At 35.7% G+C, this 24,265-nt stretch overlaps 1 protein-coding gene across 4 annotated transcripts in view; it reads left to right on the forward strand.

Annotated features, from left to right (window-relative positions):
• Nucleotides 1-22,257, forward strand: part of LOC127863358 (E3 ubiquitin-protein ligase CBL-B-like) — a 63,932-nt gene extending 41,675 nt beyond the window's left edge. Inside the window, exons 3-10 of one of the 4 annotated variants that reach the window (XM_052402829.1) lie at nt 1,278-1,409; nt 2,153-2,290; nt 5,360-5,579; nt 7,379-7,707; nt 8,110-8,207; nt 10,827-11,006; nt 13,640-13,757; nt 17,731-22,257. In XM_052402829.1, the coding sequence (XP_052258789.1) occupies nt 1,278-1,409; nt 2,153-2,290; nt 5,360-5,579; nt 7,379-7,707; nt 8,110-8,207; nt 10,827-11,006; nt 13,640-13,757; nt 17,731-17,971 (1,456 nt within the window). In that variant the 3' untranslated portion in view covers nt 17,972-22,257. The remainder of the gene's footprint in view (nt 1-1,277; nt 1,410-2,152; nt 2,291-5,359; nt 5,580-7,378; nt 7,708-8,109; nt 8,208-10,826; nt 11,007-13,639; nt 13,758-17,730) is intronic. The other 3 variants (XM_052402830.1, XM_052402831.1, XM_052402832.1) reach the window with 3 other exon arrangements.
• The last annotated feature ends 2,008 nt before the right edge of the window (nt 22,258-24,265 follow it).

Consider the following 24,265-nt stretch of genomic DNA (forward strand, 5'->3'; position numbering starts at 1 on the left):
GCTGAAGCGGAGGTACTATACCATAATGGCAATGGATTAATTTTTCAGACAGTATACAATTACATTATTGCTTTTGTATTGATACAATTTTTTATTTATTCATCCACTGTTTCCCAGTTGCTCTTAACAGGCATAATAGACTACCATACAAGTGCGATCAAAAGAGGATAGCAATTCCAATATAATGTGAGGAGTAACTTTAGTCTGTAGGGTGAAATGGTATTAAGTGAATCTATTGAGAAATTGGTTAACATTAAAGGTGTGATGGCCTTCCTGTTTCTGTGAGCACCATTTTAAACCCTTGCCATTACAGATTTTGTAAAAAAGAGAACTTTCCAGATTACACTTACATGTACAATCAATAGTGCGTTTTAATTTAAAGCAGAAAAATTATAAAACCTATTGCGATATCTGCAACTTATTAAACATTTATATAAATACATTTAAAGAACGTTACAAGGTAATTAGGGAAATACCCACAGGTTATTTTATGCCTTTAGTCTGGCTTTATCAAGAGCTTTTGTTTAGTTTACAACTACAGGTGAATATGTCACTTGAAGAAACTTCCTTGTTTTATGAGACTTAAGCGTGAGAAATCCCAGTTGGCCTCCAAACGCAGGGACTCATGACTAAGAATGTTCTCAATCTAAAGCTGATCCTTAAAGGGACTACAGTTTGGAAAAATGTCAATTTATTTTTGTCATATTAAAAAAAAAACATACATGCATTACATTTAAAAAAGCACACTGACTCTCCTGATGTTGAAAAATGTAAAAATAATGCATGTTTGTTTATTGATACTCATAAATTAAAATTTGAAAAAATGATGAAGCCTTTGTAATGCTTTTTATTGATATTTTTTGCAACGTGTACATGTATTTATAACGTAAAATTTCAACTACTTTCTACATGCAAAAGCCTGAGTGCTTAGTACGATTGTGATATCTTTTGGTTTAAGAGGTCTGGCGATTAAATCCCAAATCAGGCTTATTTTATTATTTAATGATTGTTATTATAATCATTCGCTCTCATGAGCACAAATTGCTTATGGTGAGCTTTTGTGATCGCAAATCGTCAGTCGTTCATCAGAGGATATCTTGACAGTGTTCTAAACTGGGATGTTGGGATGCAAACAAGAAGGCTAGATAAAACTAAAGAGAAAGCTTGAAAACACTCTTGAGGCCACATTTATTACCCAGTCTCTATGGAATAAGTTTAGAACATTTGCCATTTTTGTCCTGTATTGACTAGTCGTTAACAGTGACTGCTCCTTTCAGACTGTTTCAACCTTGGTGCAATCTATTACGCAACTGGAACGTGCTAGCAGTCACCCACCCAGGCTACGTTGCATTCCTAACATATGACGAGGTGAAGGCACGGCTACAAAAATACGCCAACAAGCCGGGCAGGTAGGACTTACCGCTAAATATCTCAGCAAACTGACATTATTCATTTATGGCTATGATGTGCACCTTGGGTACTGATGAGCAGCAAACAGCATAAAACCTGAACAGACTGTGAGTTACCGGCCATCTGTTTAGGTTTTACATGTATGCTGTTTGCGTGTCACCATTTTCACTCCAGAAATAGGCAAATAACTCAGGCAGGTAGGACTACCAATCTCTTTAACCCTTCAACACTCAGAAAAAAATACACCAAGACACATTAGTAAATCATATAAAATGTAAGATCTTTCATACTAGATTCAAGTTTTAAAGGCCTTATCCAACGGCTGTTCTGGGTTGCATTTAGCCATTTTCACTTTGCTTGTGTGCAAAAAGGGTTTACTCATAAATGGCCATGATATGTGGTTGTCTTGTATAATTTTTATTGGCTTTGAAAAAGAGACTTGAAGGCCAAACGTCTCATTTGGCAAATATATGAAAATGATAGTTTACTTTGTTCCCCTCAGTTTAAAGACTTTTGCATAGTTTTTTTAGCAGCTGATATCCTGTTAAAAAAATGAAATCATAGATGATCATGTAAGAAAGATAAAATATTTTATTTAAGATTTTTTATTTTGACATTTATTCCTAAAAAAATGTACACAAGACTAAATTATACTCCTTTCAGTTATATGTTTAGGTTAATGTTAATTCTTTTCAGTTATGTGTTCAGATTAAGTAAGCTTTACATGTCTACTCCTTTTCAGTTATGTGTTCCGATTAAGCTGTACACGTCTCGGCCAGTGGGCAATCGGGTACGTGACAGGAGACGGTCAGATACTCCAGACCATACCGCAGAACAAGTCACTCTGTCAGGCATTGCTTGACGGGCAGAGAGAGGGATTGTAAGTGGAGTGTACCCTCACATTTGAAGGAACATTACCATGGCAAGCGGTTCGACATATAATCCCAAGAAACTAAGTTTCTCATGAGAACCATAATCCCAAGAAACTAGGTTTCTTGGGATTATGGGTCGAACTGCAAGAAACTAGGATGCTCATGAGAACCTAGGTTCTCATTCCGAGAACCTAGGTTCTCATGAGAACCTAGGTTTTCAAATGAGAACCAAGGTTCTCATGAAAACCTAGGTTCTCATTTAAAAACTTGGGTTCTTGAAGCCATGTGCAATCTATAAGCGAGAACCTAGGTTCTCATAAAAACCTAGGTTCTCATTTGAAAACTTGAGTTCTTGAAGCCATGTGCAATCTTCAAGTTAGAACCTAAGTTCACATTCTGAGAACCTAGGTTCTCATGAGAAACCTAGTTTCTTTGGATTATGTGCGAACCGCTTGCCATACATAACTGCGTTTGAATATGATATAGAAATGTATTGACAGTGAGAAAAAATTTCTTCATTTAAAGTCAAAAGTTACGTAATATTGTCCTTACAAAATGTAAAACAGATATAAATTTTGATAAAGTCACATAGAACTTTTGTTTTTCACAACTAGGTTAACACTTGCTTGTAATAATTCTATATCTCAATTTCTACTACATACATTTAATTAAATATCAGTGCATATCTTAGTGGTCATTCTATATGGTCACAAGGATCACATCTCTGACCTGCCATTAGGCTTAATGAAGCTCTTTTTATGCCCCCGAAGGAGGGCATATAGTGATCGGACCATCCGTCCGTCTGTCATTCCGTCACACTTTGCATTTACGTTTGCATCAAAGCACCGATTTTGTATTTCTTTATAGTCATATTAATTTCTGGAGGAAGGCTGGAATTCACCAGGGTCGAAGTATCGGATAGCTTGAAATGTTTTGACAGTCCCGGTCACAGTTTTCACACGTTCTTTTGATCGTTTGCCTCAAACTTGCTTATGGTTGCATAAAGCTGTTAATAAATTATGAGCTCTTGTTAAAGGCTCGCTATAATTGCAAACATGTCATCGTCTCAATCGTTCTTTGATTTGAGTAAAAGATGACATTTTGTACACAATCTGGCGTTTTTTGGTAGATGATGTAATATTATGGCTTGAATGGCTTCATCGCAACATGTACTATGTCAACTTGTTGGAATAGAAATCTTTTTATCTATACATCATGTCATTCTTAATTTGAAAAAAACAATTTAATAAATAAATACATGTGGTGCTGTTTAATATTTCAGCGGTGTGCTCATAATGCCTATGAATACTTTGTTTTTTAACTTTACTCCTTACATGTACCCGTAATTAATGTGCTACGTAAAAACGGGGTTAATATATAATATACATTTATAATATGATGTTTGTTTGATTGTTATGTTTAACTGTTTTAAAAGATTGATTACATACATTGAGTAAATATTTGGTTCTTATTAATTCAAAAGCAGAAAGTCGTACGGAGTTAAAGCAGTATGAATACTCTTCAACTGGAGATGTAAATCCTTTGTAGATTCATGTTAGTATACATAAGTATATAAGAAATCGGTTGGCTCGAATTCCAGATGGCTCGAACTTTTGTTGTCGGTCCCAGCGATGCGAGCCATCGGGATTTCAACTGTATAGCTAGATCAATGTTTAAACTTTAAAACTTTACTTTGAGGTATTGTGGTGAAATTTGGTATGCAGCCTACCTTCAGACTAAGCATATGATTGCATTTGGGGCCTGTCAGGTCAAGGTCAATGTTTTTAAAAATAGAAGAATAGTTTCCGATCATTTACAAGAGTTTTGATGGAGGTTCTGTGTTTTAATGTGTGTTGTAAGCTTTAATGCAGACCTTGTTTGGGATTGCAGAATTATTGAAATAAAAATAAATTAATTGGCGAAAGGATGATTTTCTGGTGTTTTTGCATGGCCACATTTCTTGTAATTATATGAATTTCCAGGTACAATTGTGTATATAGCTGTAACTTTTTACAAATATTTGCCATGAAATATGTATTCAGGGGTATTATATCAGGTGACAGAAAATGTCAGTTAAGTTATCAATGGGAAAATAGTTGAACACACTGTTATTTGACGACAACTCTAGTTATAATTTTACACAAAAGATGAGAAAACACACATTTTTTTCGGTGTAATATTTCTTCAAGATGTTTCTTCTGATATTTTTAAGATGGTTTATTACTGTACAAGATCAACCAGTTTTGATGTTTAATATGTGATTTTATGTAAAATCCTTGAGGAAGGTCTCACTTGAAGGATCACTTGACTGTTGATTTCATGTCTGATACACTGAAAATACAATTAAAAATCACTTCCTTTTGTGATTATGAAATGTTATAAAATAGTGTTTATAGTTGAAATCATTTAACTCATGCTCCTTAATATCTAAATTTCACAGGCCTATGCTGAATTTCTGTGATGGATGTCTTTTAAGTAGCCAGACACTTGATGGTCCAGTTTTCATCTCTTAGTAGTTGTCTGTTATGAGATTATTCATGGGAAGGAATATTAAGGTTATACTTTAATATGATCCTTAAAAGTTTTATATAAGTAATTTAAATAAATGTCCTGAGCCACTTTTATATTAGCCTTCTTCTGGGAACACTGGGCCCCTTTCCCACTTATAAGCAAAGTAAAAATGGCTATGTGCAAACAGAATAAACCAGAACAGCCTGCGAGTAACTCGCAATCTGTTCAGGTTTTATGCTGTTTGCTGATCATAAGTACCTTATGGTTGGAAATGAAGCCTTTAAAACTTAAATTTAGTAAGAAAGGTCTTTAATAAAATTTAACTTTCTAAGGGTGAATGCGTGAAAATACATATCTAAGTGGCTAAGAGTTAATACATGTGTGTAAAGTTTTGTCCCAGATTAGCCTGTGCAGTCTGCACTTTCCGCCTTAACTGGATTTTCTCCAAAAAGAAAAATCCTTTAAACAAAATGTTCCGGACTGCACAGGCTAATCTGGGATGACACTTAATGCACATACATTAAGCCCAGTTTTCCCAGCTTAAATCTCACCTTTGTATATTCCAGCTTCCTGTACCCGGATGGTCGGGCCATCAACCCGGACCTGAGCTACCTGGTGCAGGACTCCCAGGAGGACCACATCCGGGTCACGCAGGAGCAGTACGAGCTCTACTGTGAGATGGGCTCCACCTTCCAGCTGTGTAAGATCTGCGCAGAGAACGACAAGGACATCAAGATAGAGCCGTGTGGACACCTGCTGTGTACGCCGTGTCTCACACAGTGGCAGGTAGTTTTGTTTGAACCTATTTATTTTAGCTAGATTACAAAGAAAGCCAAAGGTTTATTGAAACACTCTCGAGTTAGTTTCCTGAATAAAATCAATCCTTCATGTACAAGGGAGATCTAAAGAACGCTCCCACTGTGGGGATCAAACCCATGACCTTTGGGTCGCAAGGCAGACACCATATCCTTTACGCCACCGCAGGTAATGCAGCAGTTAGTTAAACTGGAAATTTTATTTAATCCTTTATGTTGGAGCTGATATTGCAGATGGCAATATTTGTTAAATTAAGCCTCATTCTAGGAAAGATGGGGCTTTATTTGTGTGCGTAAAGTGTCATGCTAGATTAGCCTGTGCAGTCTGCACAGGCTCATCAGGAATGACACTTTCAGACTTCACTGTATATTTGTTTAGAAGATACTTCCTTTAAACCAAAAACTCTATACAAACTGATATTGTCTTTCCTGATTAGCCTGTGCGTACTCTAGAGGCTTACAAGTATCTGGGACAACTTTTACACACATGCATTATGGCCAGTTTTCCCTAAATAAGGCTCAATTATACTGCAGAAGTATCAAAACCTGGCCTTTAGGCATAATGTGTTTGGTGGTTTAACTTCTTCATAAAAAACATCCCTTGCATTTCATTGGTGATTTTCTAACAATAACATGGTTAACCTGTTTTGAATTGGATAAAGAGAAATTAATCGTTTAACAATCACCATGGGAGAGTATGAATAATACATTTCTGATATGTTTTAGTTTCTTTGGGATGTTGTTGGGATTATTGAGTAATACTTGGTAATATTAAAATTATTTGATTATACTGATAGTCAAACATGTTTATTCATCAGTAAGGGTACACCTCTGGTAAACTTTTAAAAAAAAGGTCTTGATAGTTTCTTTAGCGATTTGAACTTTCTGTTATCATTTTAACCCATAGAAAATAGAGGCAATACAGATTTAGAATATAAACTGGAATTTTTATAACAGAAGTTTTACGTGACAAAATGTCCACTTGCATTAATGTTGAAAGTGTGCGAACAAAAGTTGCAATTTTATGTCAGTTTTTTTCCAAAATAGAAGACACTTGCTAGCTAAGTGTTGTTGACACCTTATCAGCGACACAGATCTATTGATTTTTTCTTGCACTCATACTTTGGCGTTAGGACTGCTACCAAAACACATTCATCGGAAATTAAATAATTGATAGCTTGTTATAACTTTATAAAATTTCGCCCGATCATCCTCATGCTGTCACAAATGAAAATTAAATGATAATTAGTAAAGGATGCACATACAGCGAATGTGATGTGTTCTTTTCAGCTCACGCAGCCAGGGATTGTATCCCCCTTGTGTGCAGCATTTATCAATTCAAAGGCAGTAACCGACAATCACATTTTAGCCGCAAAATATGCGCTATGACATCAGTGTCAAGAACCACCACCACCAACGACATGGTTTTAAATGTTTACTTTTTGCACCACCAAAACGACTGACTATTTACTGCTATTCTCAGTTTAGTTATGGCTTTGGGAATGAAATATAGTGGCAGTTGTAGACAAGTTGCAGTTATTGTCAGGTGTAATATAGAATAATTTGTGTTAAGGAGAATCCAGACTGACGGTTGTCGACAGGTGACCATTGTTCTCAGGTGACTATTAGGTCAGGTTGGACTGTATATGAATATAAATAGAGAGTTGCTACCTAACTTGGAAATCGACGGGTTTTTAAACTTGATAATTGGTCTGGGGTGTTAAAGTCTTAGGTTTATAAAAAAGGTACACACTCCGTTTAAAATTGCAGGATTCCGAGGGTCAGGGCTGCCCATTCTGCCGCTGTGAAATCAAGGGTACTGAGGCAGTGGTGGTTGATCCATTTGACCCGCGACTCACTTCCAGTCGACTCGACTGCTCCGGAATTGGATCCAGTAGCGTAGGATCTTTAAACTCCGTTACCACTGTAACAAACAATACAGACACTGATGAAGTTGAGTATTCTGAAGCAAAAAGTACTCAAATAGAGTCGCAAAATTTGCGTCGCAACAATCTTCCGCCTCCTGTGCCCCCTCGTCACCTGGAACCACCGAATCCTTCGCCAAATGTGTCTCCGTCATCATCTCCAAAGCTGCCAAGGTAATCTCACAGGGCAATATGTATTTGGAAAGTATAATAATGCAGTGTGTAATGGAGAGTTGGTATTAGTCTGGTCAGGAGCTAAGCTGCTTCAAGGTTTTGTAGTCTTATTAGGGTCTGGGTAGCTCCTGGCATTACTTTGGTCACGGATAGGGTAGCTCCAGGCATTACTTTGGTCACATTATGGCAAGGTCAAATAACATTTTGGTCTTTACAAGTAAATTGTTGGGTGACAGTCTGACTGGGCAGGTGGCTGTAAAAGTAAAAGATGAGCAAAGCATGTGTGAAGCTATTATATTCGCATTAGTTTTCAATATTAGAGACAAAAGTTTCACAGGCAATCCATGTTATAAATCTGTTCAAAATACCTGTTTTTTTACCTGTTTGTGCATTGTTCTGTAGGAGACAGTTGCCACCCACACCTGCTCATAATTTTGACAACAAACATCTGGAGACTGGACCTTCACAAAAACCAGTCGTTGAAAAACAATCAGAGACAGGTAATTGAGTCAATTGCTTGCATGGCTACACTGCACTTGTTTTTTTGACATAATACATCCTCTGTCAACTGGGCTTTCCTGGCTTTTGTGAGTGTTTATTTGCAGTAAGCACATGTAGTGGGACTTCGTATTGTATTCTCAGTATTTTTGAAGATTGAACATTATTACACAAATAAAAAGTATATGAAATGTAATAACTGGTTGAAGGTTTGTAAATTTATAATCTTGTCAGTGGAAAGATTCATCTTCAATATGGATGACTTGGTTTTGATGTATTTTTATTGTGCATTTAAAAAAAATGCCTTTAAAATACCATGATTAATATTTATGCCCCCCTTCGAAGAAGAGGGGGTATATTGCTTTGCTCATGTCGGTCGGTCGGTCTGTCGGTCCGTCCACCAGGTGGTTGTCAGACGATAACTCAAGAACGCTTGGGCCTAGGATCATGAAACTTAATAGGTACATTGATCATGACTCGCAGATGACCCCTATTGATTTTGAGGTCACTAGGTCAAAGGTCAAGGTCACGGTGACCTGAAATAGTAAAATGGTTTTTGAATGATGACTCAAGAACGCATACGCCTAGGATCATGAAACTTCATGGGTAGATTGATCATGACTTGCCGATGACCCCTATTGATTTTGAGGTCACTAGGTCAAAGATCAAGGTCACGGTGACCCGAAATAGTAAAATGGTTTCCTGATGATAACTCAAGAACGCATACGCCTAGGATCATGAAACTTCATGGGTAGATTGATCATGACTTGAAGATGACCCCTATTGATTTTGAGGTCACTAGGACAAAGGTCAAGGTCACAGTGACCCGAAATAGTAAAATGGTTTTCGGATGATAACTCAAGAACGCATACGCCTAGGATCATGAAACTTCATAGGTAGATTGATCATGACTTGCAGATGACCCCTATTGATTTTGAGGTCACAAGGTCAAAGGTCAAGGTCACGGTGACCCGAAATAGTAAAATGATTTTCGGATGATAACTCAAGAACGCTTTTGCCTAGGATCATGACACTTCATAGGTACATTGATCGTGACCCGCAGATGACCCCTATTGATTTTCAGGTCACTAGGTCAAAGGTCAAGGTCACAGTGACAAAAATCGTATTCACACAATGGCTGCCACTACAACAGACAGCCCATATGGGGGGCATGCATGTTTTACAAACAGCCCTTGTTGGTAATTGGGTCAAGATTGACATTAGTTTTCATATATTGCCTACACTTTAAGAAGTTTGGAAAACCCAGTTTTGAAGCTTGTTTTGTGTGTGTTTAGCACAGTTGTTTGTGTGAGACAGCACAATGACTTCTTTTGAACTTCACAAATATAAGGACATTCATATTTCCATTCATGGGAATTGTATATAAATTTCATATTATTTCTTACAAATTGTATACATTTAAGTGTTTTCTTGGATACTTGCATATAATTTATTAGCTTATGGGCAACTATCTATATGATATGTGAACAAAACTTGCTACTCAGATATATTTGTATTTACTTTGTTCATGCATACACTTTTGCTAGGAGTTGGTTTGATCTTTTAGCTTGTTTTTCAATCTTAAACACTCTTTGGAAAACAATTAATAAGAGGTAATATATGCAGCAGATTTTGGTGAACAGTTTTTTATAAATGCATTTTTTTCTTTGTGAGAAACAGCAACAAGCACTTTTTATGCCCCCCTTCGAAGAAGAGGGGGTATATTGTTTTGCACAGATGACCCCTATTCATTTTCAGGTCACTAGATCAAAGGTCAAGTTCACAGTGACTCGAAACAGTAAAATGGTTTCCTGATGATAACTCCAGAATAATTAGGCCTAGGATCATGAAACTTCATAGGTACATTGATCATGACTGGCAGATGACCCCTATTGACTATCAGGTCACTAGGTCAAAGGTCAAGGTCACAGTGACACAAAACGTATTCACACAATTGCTGCCACTACAACTGACCGCCCATATGGGGGGCATGCATGTTTTACAAACAGCTCTTGTTACCTATTGCATTTCACACAGTCGCATACCACTGTAACTTATTTAACTCTCCTGTTGATCTATAGACTCATCAAATGCTCCTGTTTACCAACATCGCTCTGACACCAACCTTTGTTTTAAATACAACATTCCTGAAAACAACAATACAAATATTATGTTCAACGAGTGTTAAAAATTGGCGCTAATCATTAGCATTTTATCAGGAAATATTAAGCGTCCGCTAAGTCAACAGTGTAATATGATCCTCTGTGTGTAGCATCTTGATGTATGTGAATTGCAGAACAAAGCAGGATGTGTGTATGGATTAAGTTAGATTTGTTTCTTGTGTCTATGTTAATTCTGTAAGAAAAACACACACAAAATGTAAGAACTTTTATTTAATCAGGATCTTAAATTTATTAAATTGCTTACGAATGGAATTCATGATAACTAAAGTCACACAAATACTTATGATTTTGCAGTATCAGGTGTATGTTGGTGAGCTATAACCACAATGATCACATTCTTCGTAACGTCTCACAGCTTCCACCTACTCAGAATCTGATAACATCTTTTTCTCCATTTACGGTGTTATTCCATCACTCCGTCCTTAAAATTTCAAACAGGTGTGTCGTATGCGGAACTTCGATATGAGGTCCCAATCCTTGGTAATAAAACTGAGGGTGTGGAAAACGGCCCCCAGGTGGCATTCCCATTGGTCACAGCTGGTCATGTGACCAACTCGGTATCGGGTAGCCATGGCAACCAACAGGCCGAGTCATCAAGTGGCAGCCATTTGCAGGGAGGTAGGAGAGGCTGCCAACAGGAAGACGTCGTTGTTGTTTATTAACAAAAAATGTCCATGTTGTAATTTATGTACAATTGTACACAAATCTTTTAATTTATGTCTTCTAAATTCTGCAGTTTACTTTATTTATATGTAAAACAGGACATAGTGTCAAATCATCTAACCATTCATAAATGTTCTGAAATGCCACCTCTTTCCTACATGCTTTCCATTTTACCACATCCCTGTTTTTTCACTATTTGGTCATCAATATGCAGAAATTTCATGTGCTTATGGTTCATATGTTCGCTATTTATCAAACTATATATTAGCATAGCTATATTTATTATACCCCCACAAACGAAATTTAGTGGGGTATATAGGAGTGAACTTGTCGGTCGGTCGGTTTGTCTGTCGGTCCATATTAAGTGTCCGCTCTCTAATTCAAGTAGTTTTCATCTGATCTTCACCAAACTTGGTCAGAAGTTGTATCTACATGATGCCTAGGCCAAGTTCGAACATGGGCCTTTCTGGGTCAAAAACTAGGTCACAGGGTCACTTAGTGCGTTTTAAACATTCAGCATGTTGTTCGCTCTCTTATTCAAGTAGTTTTCATCCGATCTTCACCAAACTTGGTCACAAGTTGTATCTAGATGATCTTAAGGCCAAGTTCGAACATGGACCTTGCTGGGTCAAAAACAAGGTCACGGGGTCACTTAGTGCGTTTTTTAACATTCAGCATGGTGTCCGCTCTCTAATTCAAATAGTTTTCATCCGATCTTCACCAAACTTGGTCAGAAGTTGTATCTACATGATGTCTAGGCCAAGTTCGAACATTGGCCTTGCCGGGTCAAAAACTAGGTCACAGGGTCACTTAATGCGTTTTAAACAATCAGCATGTTGTCCGCTCTCTAATTCAAGTAGTTTTCATCCGATCTTCACCAAACTTGGTCAGAAGTTGTATCTAGATGATCTTAAGGCCAAGTTCGAACATGGGCCTTGCCAGATCAAAAACTAGGTCAGGGGGTCACTTAGTGCGTTTTTTTTAACATTCAGCATGGTGTCCTCTCTCTAATTCAAGTAGTTTCATCTGATCTTCACCAAACTTGGTCAGAAGTTTTATCTAGATGATCTGAAGGCCAAGTTCGAACATGGGCCATGCCAGATCAAAAACTAGGTCACAGGGTCACTTAGTATGTTTTACACATTGAGCATGGTGTCCGCTCTCTATTTCAAGTAGTTTAAATCCGATCTTCACCACACTTGGTCAGAAGTTGTAAAAATAGATGATGTGTAGGTCAAGTATGAACATGGGCCATGCCGGGTCAAAAACTAGGTCACGGGGTCACTTAGTGTGTTTTAAACCTCACCATGTTGTCCGCTATCTAATTCAAGTAGTTTTTATCCAATCTTCACCAAACTTGGTCAGAAGTTGTATCTAGATGATGTCTAGGTAAAGTTTGAATATGTGTCATGCCGGGTCAAAAACAAGGTCACGGGGTATCTCAGTGCGTTTTAAACCTCACCATGTTGTCCGCTCTCTGATTCAAGTATTTTTTATCCAATCCTAACCAAACTTGGTCACAAGTTTTATCTTAATGATCTCTAGGACAAATTTGAACATGGGTCATTCTGGGCCTAAAACTAGGTCACGGGGTCACTTAGTGCGTTTTTTAACATTCAGCATGGTATCTGCTCTCTAATTCAAGTAGTTTACATCCGATCTTAACCAAACTTGGTCAGAACTTTTATGGAGATGATCTTAAGGCCAAGTTAGAACAGGGGCCTTTCTGGGTCAAAAACTAGGTCAAGGGGTCACTTAGTGCCATTTAAAAATTGAGCATGGTGTCCGCTGTTTTTTGTGAAGACGACATGCACAATATTATGTGTCAATGCGGCATGTGGGGGTATTCGTCATGTCTGTGACAAAGCCCTAGTTACTCATTAGCATCATCATATGACTTGAACATGCTTCTTTAATTGTCAAATGTACAACTTTTCTCTAAGAAATTCAGCAGCTTGTATTAACTAACTTAGCTTTTTACAATAGAATTATTGCTTTTTTTGTATTTGTGTAATTGTTAATAACATTTACATTACCATTTGGTTACTTAACCCTTTCCCACTTCAAAGCAAAGTAAAAATGGCTATGTGCAAACAGCATAAAACCAGAACAGCCTGCGAGTAACTCGCAGTCTGTTCAGGTTTTATGTTGTTTGCTGCTCATCAGTATCTAAGGTTTGAAGAAAAAGCCTTAAAAAATTGAATCTAGCAAGAAAGGTCTTTAATTAAATATAACCTTCTAAGGGACTACAAATGCGTCAAAATACGTATCTAAGAAAAAGGCAGTAAAGAGTTAAATGTTTGTGATTGTTCATTTTATGGGCAAATTGTCAAGTTTGTGTCTTCATACATTACGTAATATACTTTTTTGTACAAATTTGAATCAAGATTATTAACAAGAAAGTAGAATAGTTTGAACAATATGAATAATTTTGGTCTCTTGTTCTGTTTACATGGTTAATCAATAACAAGTCTCATATTTAAAGACTGTCTTATTATTTGTTGTTTTAAAAATAGAATTGCTTGTACTTTCAGCTTGATTCATGCTTGTTTTTCCTGATTGGCTTTTCTGTATGTGTGTATTTACAGGCACTATTTTCTCTGTGACAGGCAATACAAAATCAACTTTACATCGAGTCCCCAGCGAGTATGATGTGCCCCCGCTACCAGCCCCCAGAGGCCGCAACACACCAACGCTAGACACAAAGTGAGTTGTTTAGAAATTCAATTGCAGATTTCTAGCTACATATGTTGTATAGCCTGTATTATAGTATCACATTAAGTGTGCATGGTAATATAATTGCAAAAATCTTGTTACTACACTATGTTGTTGAGGAGCAGTCATTTTATTCACTTTTTGCATTTCCAACAATCATTTAACCCTTTCCCACTCAGGAGCAAAGTAAAATTAACTATGTGCAAGCAGCATTAAACAACAGCCTGCAAATAACTCTCAGTCTGTTCAGATTTTATGCTGTTTGCTGCTCATCAGTATCTAGGGTTGGAAATGAAGCCTTTAAAACTAGAATCTTGTAAGACAAGTCTTTAATTAAATTAAACTTTCTATGGGACTACAAATGCGTCAAAATATGTTATCTAAGGCCAGAGTTTTATTATTTTCTGTCTAACAGGATTATTTTTTTGAAAGTTTGAGTAGGAGGAGGAAACAAAAAAAAAAAAAAAAAAAGTTTTGTAGGAAAAAAATAAATATTAAAAATCAAAATATTTTATTTTTGAAAGTTACTAAAACAGTTAAAAAAACTCCTTGTAATCTAGCTTGATATTGCCAGACAGTCCCCAGTCAGTATAAAGTGTGAGGGGTCTCAAAAAAGTTCAAAAACATGAAAAGAAGTTAAATGTTTTAAGTAGCAACCCATATATAAATTTTAACTCACAAAAATCTTTAATGTTTTGATACTAACTAACTTAAAGATCTCATTAAATCCTGCTCAGAATCAGATCAGTTTGAATTATTAATTTAGATCAACTTCTTTCAAAGTTACATGTATGGTAATTTGAAACTTAGGAAAAATAGCTATTTTGGTGATTTTTTTCCTTATATTAAGCTTTCTAGTTCTTAGTCGATTCGCAGAAGATGTTAGCCTTTCTTCTCTCCTGGAGGGGTTATGATGGAGTTGCAGCATAGTCCCACTTCCTGCAGAAGGGATCTGGATACTCCATCATTACTTTTTGCAGTCTTTCACCTTTAACACAGCCAGACACACTGGAAAAATAAAAAAACATATCAAATATTTATAAAATAATAAAATGCATATAAAAATCGTTTTCCTCCATTATCTGACAGCTCTGCAAAATCGCGAAAAAATGGTACGAACACGCGCATAAAATTTTAAGTTCGTACCCGATTCAAACAATCCATTTAATTACGTAAATACTGATAGAAAAACGTATTCATTTATTTGTTTTGACATAAACAGCCATTTCAATGCGAGTATTTGAAGCATGCATAACACGATACTGACATATTCATTCAGATAATGGTTATATGATTTGCGTGTCAAATTGACAAATCGTGAACGTTGCCATCGATCCGAAAAGCTGGTTTAAATATTTATAGTATGATTTTTTTAATATAATTCAACCATAATTAATCAGAAAATGACCATAACAAACCTTTCTGGTGTTTTCTGTATAGTTAACGCGAGTATGGTTTAATTAATTCTGACTATTATGAACGATACTGATTAGCGAAGCAAAAGAAAAACGGCTCCTCCCTCTTGCAGGTCAATCGAGGTCAAATGGTATGAATGTGCGTCTTTGTTTAAAGATGCGGATACCTAATTCTCATTTGCAGACAATTATTTTGGTATTTTAAGTTAGACTTTCTAGTTTTTAGAACTATGTTCGAAATTTTGAGCGGTCCATCGTAAGTAATTTTATTTAACGTCAAAGTCGGGTACTATTTTCTTAGCCAAAGGTGGTCCTACATCAATTTTGAAAACATTGTAGTAAAGTTCAATCATTCGTGAACAAGATGACATCAATCTCATGAATATTCATGATGTTTGACATATCTGCAGTTGTATTGTAAACACACACATGTCGGTGCAAGTAGTCCGGAATTGGTATGACTCGGTTGCGATATTTCTTCTGATAAATTTCTCAATGAACAGCATATTTAGTTAACATTATGAAATAATATTGAAATAAAATTTATATGCATAAGATAAAATATTTCTCTTTTAATAACTTTTTTAAAGACCACTTTTTTATTCCCCAACAAACGAAGTTTAGGGGGGTATATAGGAGTGAACTTGTCTGTCGGTCGGTCTGTCTGTCTGTCGGTCTGTCTGTCAGTCCGTATTAAGTATTCGCTCTCTAATTCAAGTAGTTTTCATCTGATCTTCACCAAACTTGGTCAGAAGTTGTATCTACATAATGTCTAGGCCAAGTTTGAACATGGGCCTTGCCGGGTCAAAAACTAGGTCACGGGGTCACTTAGTGCGCTTTTAACATTCAGCATGTTGTCCGCTCTCTAATTTTCATCAGATCTTCACCAAACTTGGTCAGAAGTTGTATCTACATGATCTTAAGGCCAAGGCCAAGTTCGAACATGGGCCTTGACAGGTCAAAAACTAGGCCACGAGGAAACTTAGTGCGTTTTTTAACATTCAACATGGTGTCCTCTCTCTTATTCAAGTAGTTTTCATCCGATCTTCACCAAACTTGGTCAGAAGTTTTATCTAGATGATCTGAAGGCCAAGTTCGAACATGGGCCATGCCAGATCAAAAACTAGGTCACAGGGTCACTAAGTACGTTTTACACATTGAGCATGGTGTCCGCTCTCTATTTCAAGTAGTTTAAATCCAATCTTCACCACACTTGGTCAGAAATTGTAACTAGATGATGTGTAGGTCAAGTTCGAACATGGGCCATGCCAGATCAAAAACTAGGTCACAGGGTCACTTAGTGTGTTTTAAACTTCACCATGTTATCCGCTCTCTAATTCAAGTAGTTTTTATCCAATCTTCACCAAAATTGGTCAGAAGTTGTATCTTGATGATGTCTTGGGCAAGTTTGAATATGGGTCATGCTGGGTCAAAAACAAGGTCACGGGGCCACTTAGTGCGCTTTAAACATTCAGCATGTCGTCCGCTCTCTAATTCAAGTAGTTTTCATCCAATTTTTACCAAACTTGGTCAGAAGTTGTATCTAGATGATGTCTAGGTAAAGTTTGAATATGTGTCATGCCGGGTCAAAAACTAGGTCACAGGGTATCTTAGAGCGTTTTAAACCTCACCATGTTGTCCACTCTCAAATTCAAGTAGTTTTCATCCAATCCTCACCAATATTGGTCGCAAGTTTTATCTAAATGATGTCTAGGCCAAGTTCGAACATGGGCCATTCCGGGCCTAAAACTAGGTTACAGGGTCACTTAGTGCGTTTTTTAACATTCAGCATGGTGTCCGCTCTCTAATTCAAGTAGTTTACATCCGATCTTCACCAAACTTGGTCAGAACTTTAATGGTGATGATCTTAAGGCCAAGTTAGAACATGGGCCTTTCTGGGTCAAAAACTAGGTCAATGGGTCACTAGGTGCGTATTAAAAATTGAGCATGGTGTCCGCTGTTTTTTTGTGAAGACGACATGCAAAATATTATGTGTCAATGCGGCATGTGGGGGTATTCGTCATGTCTGTGACAAAGCTCTAGTTTGAATACGGAGGAAAAAATAAAAATAAAATTATATTTTCTGTTTTATTTTTATTTCACTTTTCGGAAAATTGGATAGGGCGCACCCGTTAAACAGAAGATAAAAAAACTCTGGCCTTAATAGAAGTAATGGGTTAATAAATGAATATGAGGTGATTCTGTCAATTTTTAAAAAATAAATCATCTCAGAACTGAGTTACAAGTATTGAAAACAAATGAGATAATTATTCCTTATTTATACCCCTGAAAATAAAGTTTAGAGGTGTATAGTGGTGTAACTCAGACGGTTGGTCACTTGCTCTGAATGCTGCCCATGTGTATTTTGTTCTCTCAGCTTTCTGCATATCAACATGAAATCTTTTAGGTATTATATTGTTTATGCTTTGTAGAAGTTAAAGACCTTATTTTCGCCTATGTCGTGTTATTTATTATTAATACTGCAGAGTTATGAGCCCTAGAACTTTTGTCAGTTATAGCACTATAATACCTATACTCCTGCCTTTTAGGCGGATTCCGGAGGCAAGCAATTCCACAGAGATCCCTCTGCCTGTGCGCCGTGACCGCCTGCGTGAGAACCAGGAGGGCAACAAGGAGAACAGCATATTTGACAGTATAAACGAGGAGCATGTGAATGAGCTCGTAAACAAGGGTTACGACAGGCTGAAAGTCATGGAGGCGCTACGGGTCGCCAAAAATAACATCTCCATGGCCCAGGAGATTCTTGAGACGTTTGTGAAGTTGTCATAGCGACCAAGATGGTGAAAAATCTGTGTGTGTGCGTGTGAACGCTTGATACCAGGAAATCTGTGTGTTAATGCTTGATAGCGAAAATGTGTTTGAACGATTGATAGCAGGAAATCTGTGTCTGAACGCTTGATAGCGGGGAATCAGTGTCTGGAACGCTTGATAGCGGATATGTTGTACAAATAGATATAAAGTGATGTTGTTGGAGGATGTAGTTGTAGAAGTGATCTGTGCACTAACAATTATGTTGTTTTTTTGCTGGGTTAATTTTGTTTTGTGGATGGAACTAATTAGGAATGCCAACAGGAGTATATGAAACATTAATTTATAAATGTACTGAACCATTTACATACATTCAAATATTTGCACAATTTACCTCATTTATTAATTGCATAGGTTAAAAAAGATCTTTCTTGTTATGGTCATTCTGGGTCATCGTGAAAAAGAGTTGTTTTGACATGGAAGCCCCACTCCCCAAATATTGTCAGACACAGATGTTGTTCAGACATCAATTTGAATGGACAGCTGACCTACTCAAAGAAAGGAAATTTGATGGCAAAAGGCTTTTTGTTTGGAGAAGCATGGTTACATGTTTAAATTCTATTTTGTTATAAATCCTAAATCTACAATTTCTTACAAAATTAATGTAAATAAGGTTATGCTCAAACTTAGTTTGATGAAAATTTGCTTTTTTTTCATTCAAATTTTTGGTTTTCATATCTATGTGAATTAGACCTTTTATTTTATGCTTTCTGGTGGTTTATAGAGAAATAGCAGTGAATTAAAACTGATTATTCACTATTTCAAACAGTGAAAATTATCGATAATTTTTATTGTTTTACCGGAACTATTTTTATATATGTGTGGTTCCCTGTTGTGACCCCTAATTTTACCGAGGCGACTACTCTTCAATGAATCTTTATAACAACTTACAGATTAGCTTCCCTTGAACAAACATGTAATGACATGTGGGGTGCCCAAAAGGAAATTAGCAGAAATACAATCATTTGTAAGCATAAAATAAAAAGAAAATGTGTTGTATTTGGTGGGATATCGATTTCAATTCACTCATGATCATAGAAAAAATATATTTTACATGATCACTTGTGAATTAAAATCGGTTTTCCACCAAATCCAGTAAAAATCCTCTATTTATTAACAAGGGTTACAGGTGTTAACATACATGGTTATGATTCAAAATAGATGCCTAAAAGTTAACAGTGTTTTTTGTTCAAATTCGGGGCTAGTATTGGGCCCCAATCCCAATAGAAACAAGTAAACCTTTTTTGCAAATGGGACCATAAAATTCCCTAATAAAGGTTTCCCCCCAAAAAAATTAAGCATTTGTAAGCAAAACAACAATAATAATTTCCAAATTTAAGTCAAAACGCCTCCATTTTTCCCAATGCAAAGAGATCCAGACCCATTGGTGAAATAAACCATTGTTAAGATCATCATTGCAGATAAAAATAAACTCTGAGGGTGAAAAAACTTTCTCTTGGACTTCCAAGTAAATGATAATAAATAGTTGGAATAATGTTAAGGTTGCATGTGAGAAAAAATAGTTTGTTGAAGTGGTCAGTTTACATTCATTGGTGTTTTTGATGTGTGTTTTGTCTTCATTGTTACAAAGATGTGAAGTTTCAAATTTATTGTATGAAATGCTATAAATTGTAAATAAATATATTTTGTTATATGAAAATATATAATATATTAAGTATGTTGTTACCTGTATTTCTTTCCTATTTGTCACATATTTGTTTTATATGCTGTAGTATTGTAACTTATTCAAAATAATATTGTTGATCATTTTACATTGTACATTCTCCTTAAGATTTTTTTGTTTTTGTTGTCTTGTTGTCAACTTCTTTCACTGCATTTATAGTCATACCATTGCTGACTTGTTAATATACAAAAATATCAAATGTCCAGAACGTTTCAATCATCATTAAATTTGCTAAACTGCTTACTTGGTTACATGTAAATGAATTAATAAGGGTTTTGCAGTTTGGTTTAGTATTAATTATTTGATCTTTCACCTGTTGATATGTTTGTAAAGTTCATAAACTAGTTCCGTGATTACTGTAAGTTTTCGGGCACTAAATTTTCGGACACCTCCTTTTTTGGCCAAAATAATTATTTTTCGTGTCTCATAATTTTGTGACATGCACATTTTTGTTTATCATTAATGACTCTAAGTTTTCTGACAGTATATTTTACAGTGCTATTTTAACAGATTTCGGCACTGTATTCAGGAATCTTGTTACACTTTTATTATGATGGATTTTTACAAATATATTAAGGTAATTAAACCTTGGAGACGCATGCCTTAGGGCCATGGACCATAACATTTGCATAAATAACCATGTAGAAAACTCCTGCTTCACCCAAAAGCATTTTAAATGATATCTTCCTTTTAAGGAAGCAGTACTATTGTGCATTGAGTTATTGATTTTATTTCAATATAATTATAATTTTTGGACATTTAATTTTTGTCTCTAAGTTTTCGGACACCTGTACTTTTGAATATTTTCGGTCTCTAAATTTTTGGACTCAATCTTTTTTATTATTTTTGAGTAATTCAGTACCGTTAAACTTTTTTGCATGTAAGCATGTAAGAAGGTGTACTCAAGGGTCTTATGACATTTTTATTAGCATATTTGAAATGAGTCTCTGGAAAAAAACAGGGTAATATGCATGTTGGAAAAGTGTTATCCCAGATTGGCCTGTGCAGTGCATGGACTGCACGTGCTAATCAAAGACGACACTTTATGTACATGCATTTAACCCCTTGAGCGAGAATCAAACGTGTAGTACCATCAACAAGTTTCAATATTTGGTACATGGCAGGGTCTGTGTAATTTTGCTTCCATGGCTGATCTGTTTTGTTTTCAAAAGATGAACGTTAAACATACAGGTGACATTGGCAGATGAAATGAAGAAATGAAACCTGAGCTGGGTGTTTTAAAGCTCCTTAGAGAAACTTAGATTGCTTTTAAATAAAATTTTCAAATTTTAAAGATATCTAGGAAATGTTTGTACATAGTTCCTTAAAAGCTTTGGGACTGTGGTCCAAGGTATTGGAATTTATCGGGAGAGATAATGTGTTCACATTTTATTAAATGTGGGTTGAATGTGAAGAAATTCATGTCAGTTTAGGTCAGAGTAACTGATTCCTAGACATGGAAGTTTGAAGCTTGTTAACACTTCTGCTGGGCAGAGTAAGTGATTGTGATAAAATGTGCTTGAAAAGTTATATGAAAACATACCTGAACAGACTGTTAAGTCATTTGCCAAAAAATATTCCATTACAATCATGTGTTTAAATCTTCAGTAGTTTGCATTTTCATTTCCGTGAAAACAAGTTGATCTGTGTAATGTGTATGGGCAATAAATCGCACACTATTTAGTATTTGACTCCACAAGTCAGGATGCTCTTGATTATACTTGCTACAACAGTGATCAATAAAAATGCCTTCTGCAAATGAGCTTTGATTTCCATTTGCTGAATAATCATTATTAAGACTCAATTGTACTTAAAATATTTATTTTCTTTGGGGGGTCTTAAACCCTCCACCACTTAGATAAGTATTTTCACGCATTTAAGTCCCTTAGAAAGTTATATTTAATTAAAGACCTTTCTTACTAGATTCAATTATTAAATCTTTAATTTTCCAACCCTTAGATACTGATAAGCATCAAACAGCATAAAACCTGAATAGACTGCGAGTTTCTTGCAGGCTGTTCTGGTTATATGCTGTTTGCACATGGGCATTTTCACTTTGCTTCTAAGAGGGAAAGGGTTCATTCTATTTCTTGCCATATGAGTTTTTGGATATTTAACGATCCAAAATTTAAGTCCCAACTTCAAACTTAAATATAAACAAATTAAAACATTTTTAATATTGGAGTGTATTAGAGGTAGTTTGATTTTAATGTAGTCATTTTCATATTGCTTGTTCTCTGTTGCATCAATTTCATCATTCTAGTAGTTTGACATATCGGTAAGTGTCAATTATGAATAGCTTCCTCAGAGTTGTTGCCCTTAGATTAATCAATTTATGTCGAGGAGTTGTTGCCCTTGGATTAACCATTTTATGTAGAGGAGTGGCGTGTATTTAGGCTGGACTGTTGTTGGTACAATGTGGTTAAGGATTTAATAAAATTTTCATACAAGCATAATATTGGATTAACTGGCATAAATGTTATGTAAGTGTTTCAATCTTTTGTTATAACTTGTGTGTATATAATGATTGGGTGAACATGAAAAAAAAAAAGATTATCTGACATTGTGGTTATTGTTTTTGAAGTTACTCTATTAGTCACATTTTTGTTTTTAACTAAAGTCTATAACAATTTTGTTTAAAAATATTGTTTATGTTATTTTTTATTATAAGTAATTTATCATTAGAATTGGAGTGAAGCAGCTGATTATTCAAAGCACCTTTGGTTTAAACTTACGTACCTGCTATTAAAAATCAAAGTACTGACAGTACTGGTGTGACTATGCTTTTGAAGAGGATGGATATAAAAGCATCAATTTAAGTTTATCTACATCACCATAATTGTGTTTGTGGGGACGAAAATTTTGAATACGAAAAAAATGGGTACGAAAATTTTGGGTACAAAAAAAAAAATTGGGTACGAAAAAAAAAATTGGTTACGAAAAAAATAGGGTACACATTTTTTTGGGTACGAACAACAATTCTGGGGGTACTGGTAAGTAGTAACCGTTGACCCATTCAGCGAAACTGGGAGGCGGGTTACATTCTCGATCACATATAACAAGAAATATCTTTAAAAAGATTTTCGACGTGTATTTTTTATACCACTTATTTTAAAAAAACGTTATGTTACAGTAAAATGTTTGTGGGTCATAGCATTACGTTATGTAGCAGATTTATTCACAACTTGACATGTTCTTTAATTACACCATGCTCTTTAATTTCACATATCATACCAATTTCGTTGTTTCCTTTACTAACTTAATGATGTTATGTGTACGGACGTGATTTCACATGCTCATGTGCATGAACATGTAATTTTTCTCTTTTGATTATTGTTTTTTTCTCTAATTCAATAAGCTTAGGCATGTTTGTTCGTTAAGTACGGCAATAATTTCATGATGATTCCCGAAAGTAGGTATGAGCACATAGTCGAATACATGAGTTCGCCCATGAACACATGGTAAGGTTAACTAAATCTCCGCGATATGACCTAATATGTGTTTAAAACAGAAAACAATATCCAACAAACGAATGAATTATCAAACATAGTGTGTGCACTGATGTGGCTCTTTAATTTCTGTTTGAAAAGTTTATTAAATATTCAAAATGAGAGAGCACGCATAAGAGCGAGTTTCATAGATGTCGCACGGCTATTTTGCTGTTTATATACCATACTCGCTTTAACGTTTACAAATGTCAGGTTCGAAATAATTCGTTTTCTTTACACACATGATCGCGTTAAACGTTAATTATACACGTTTTCATTCGCAATTTATTTACAGAATCACGACAAATGTCAAATACGATACAACAAATGCATAGTTGTTTCATTGATCTATAAACATATTATGGATTGAATATAACTGATTTAAAATTAACGCTTTCAAACTATTTTTTTTTTCCCCAGAATATGCTGTCCTATTTATAGCTGAGCTTCCTTAACCTTTATCAATGATAATCAGCGATTATGCCGATTAGAAAAATCAAGCTATCTCAATCGGATTGGCTTGGTCTTTTACATATGTTGCCATTGTGAAGAATTTTTTCATGGTATGATAACTTAGACGAGCTGCTTAGCAGCATCGTCAAAAAGGTACTGTAATTTTTTGTTGCAGCTTGTTTATTAGCCGGATTTTTTTCTAAAAAATCTCGGCTTATAGATTGATGTTGTCGGGCGGGCGGGCGGGGTGGCGGCGTGCTCGAAAATGTTAAAGTTCTTATTTCATGGTATAACTTTGGTATGCTTGGACCTAGAGTCTTCAAACTTGACATGAAGGTTGGCCAGGATTAACAGATGACCACTGGTCATTTCAAGGTCATTCATTTGAAGGTCAAGGTCACTGTGACCTTCAATATAAAAAATGTTAAAGTTGTTATAACTTTGGTATGCTTGGACCTAGAGTCTTGAAACTTGACATGAAGGTTGGCCATAACTAGTTAGTAACCACTGGTCATTTCAAGGTCATTCATTTGAAGGTCAAGGTCACTGTGACCTTGAATGTAAAAATGTTAAAGTTCTTATTTCATGGTATAACTTTGGTATGCTTGGACCTAGAGTCTTCAAACTTGA

Source organism: Dreissena polymorpha, unplaced genomic scaffold (assembly GCF_020536995.1).
Source record: "Dreissena polymorpha isolate Duluth1 unplaced genomic scaffold, UMN_Dpol_1.0 chrUn006, whole genome shotgun sequence".
NCBI classification, from domain to species: Eukaryota; Metazoa; Mollusca; class Bivalvia; order Myida; family Dreissenidae; genus Dreissena; species Dreissena polymorpha.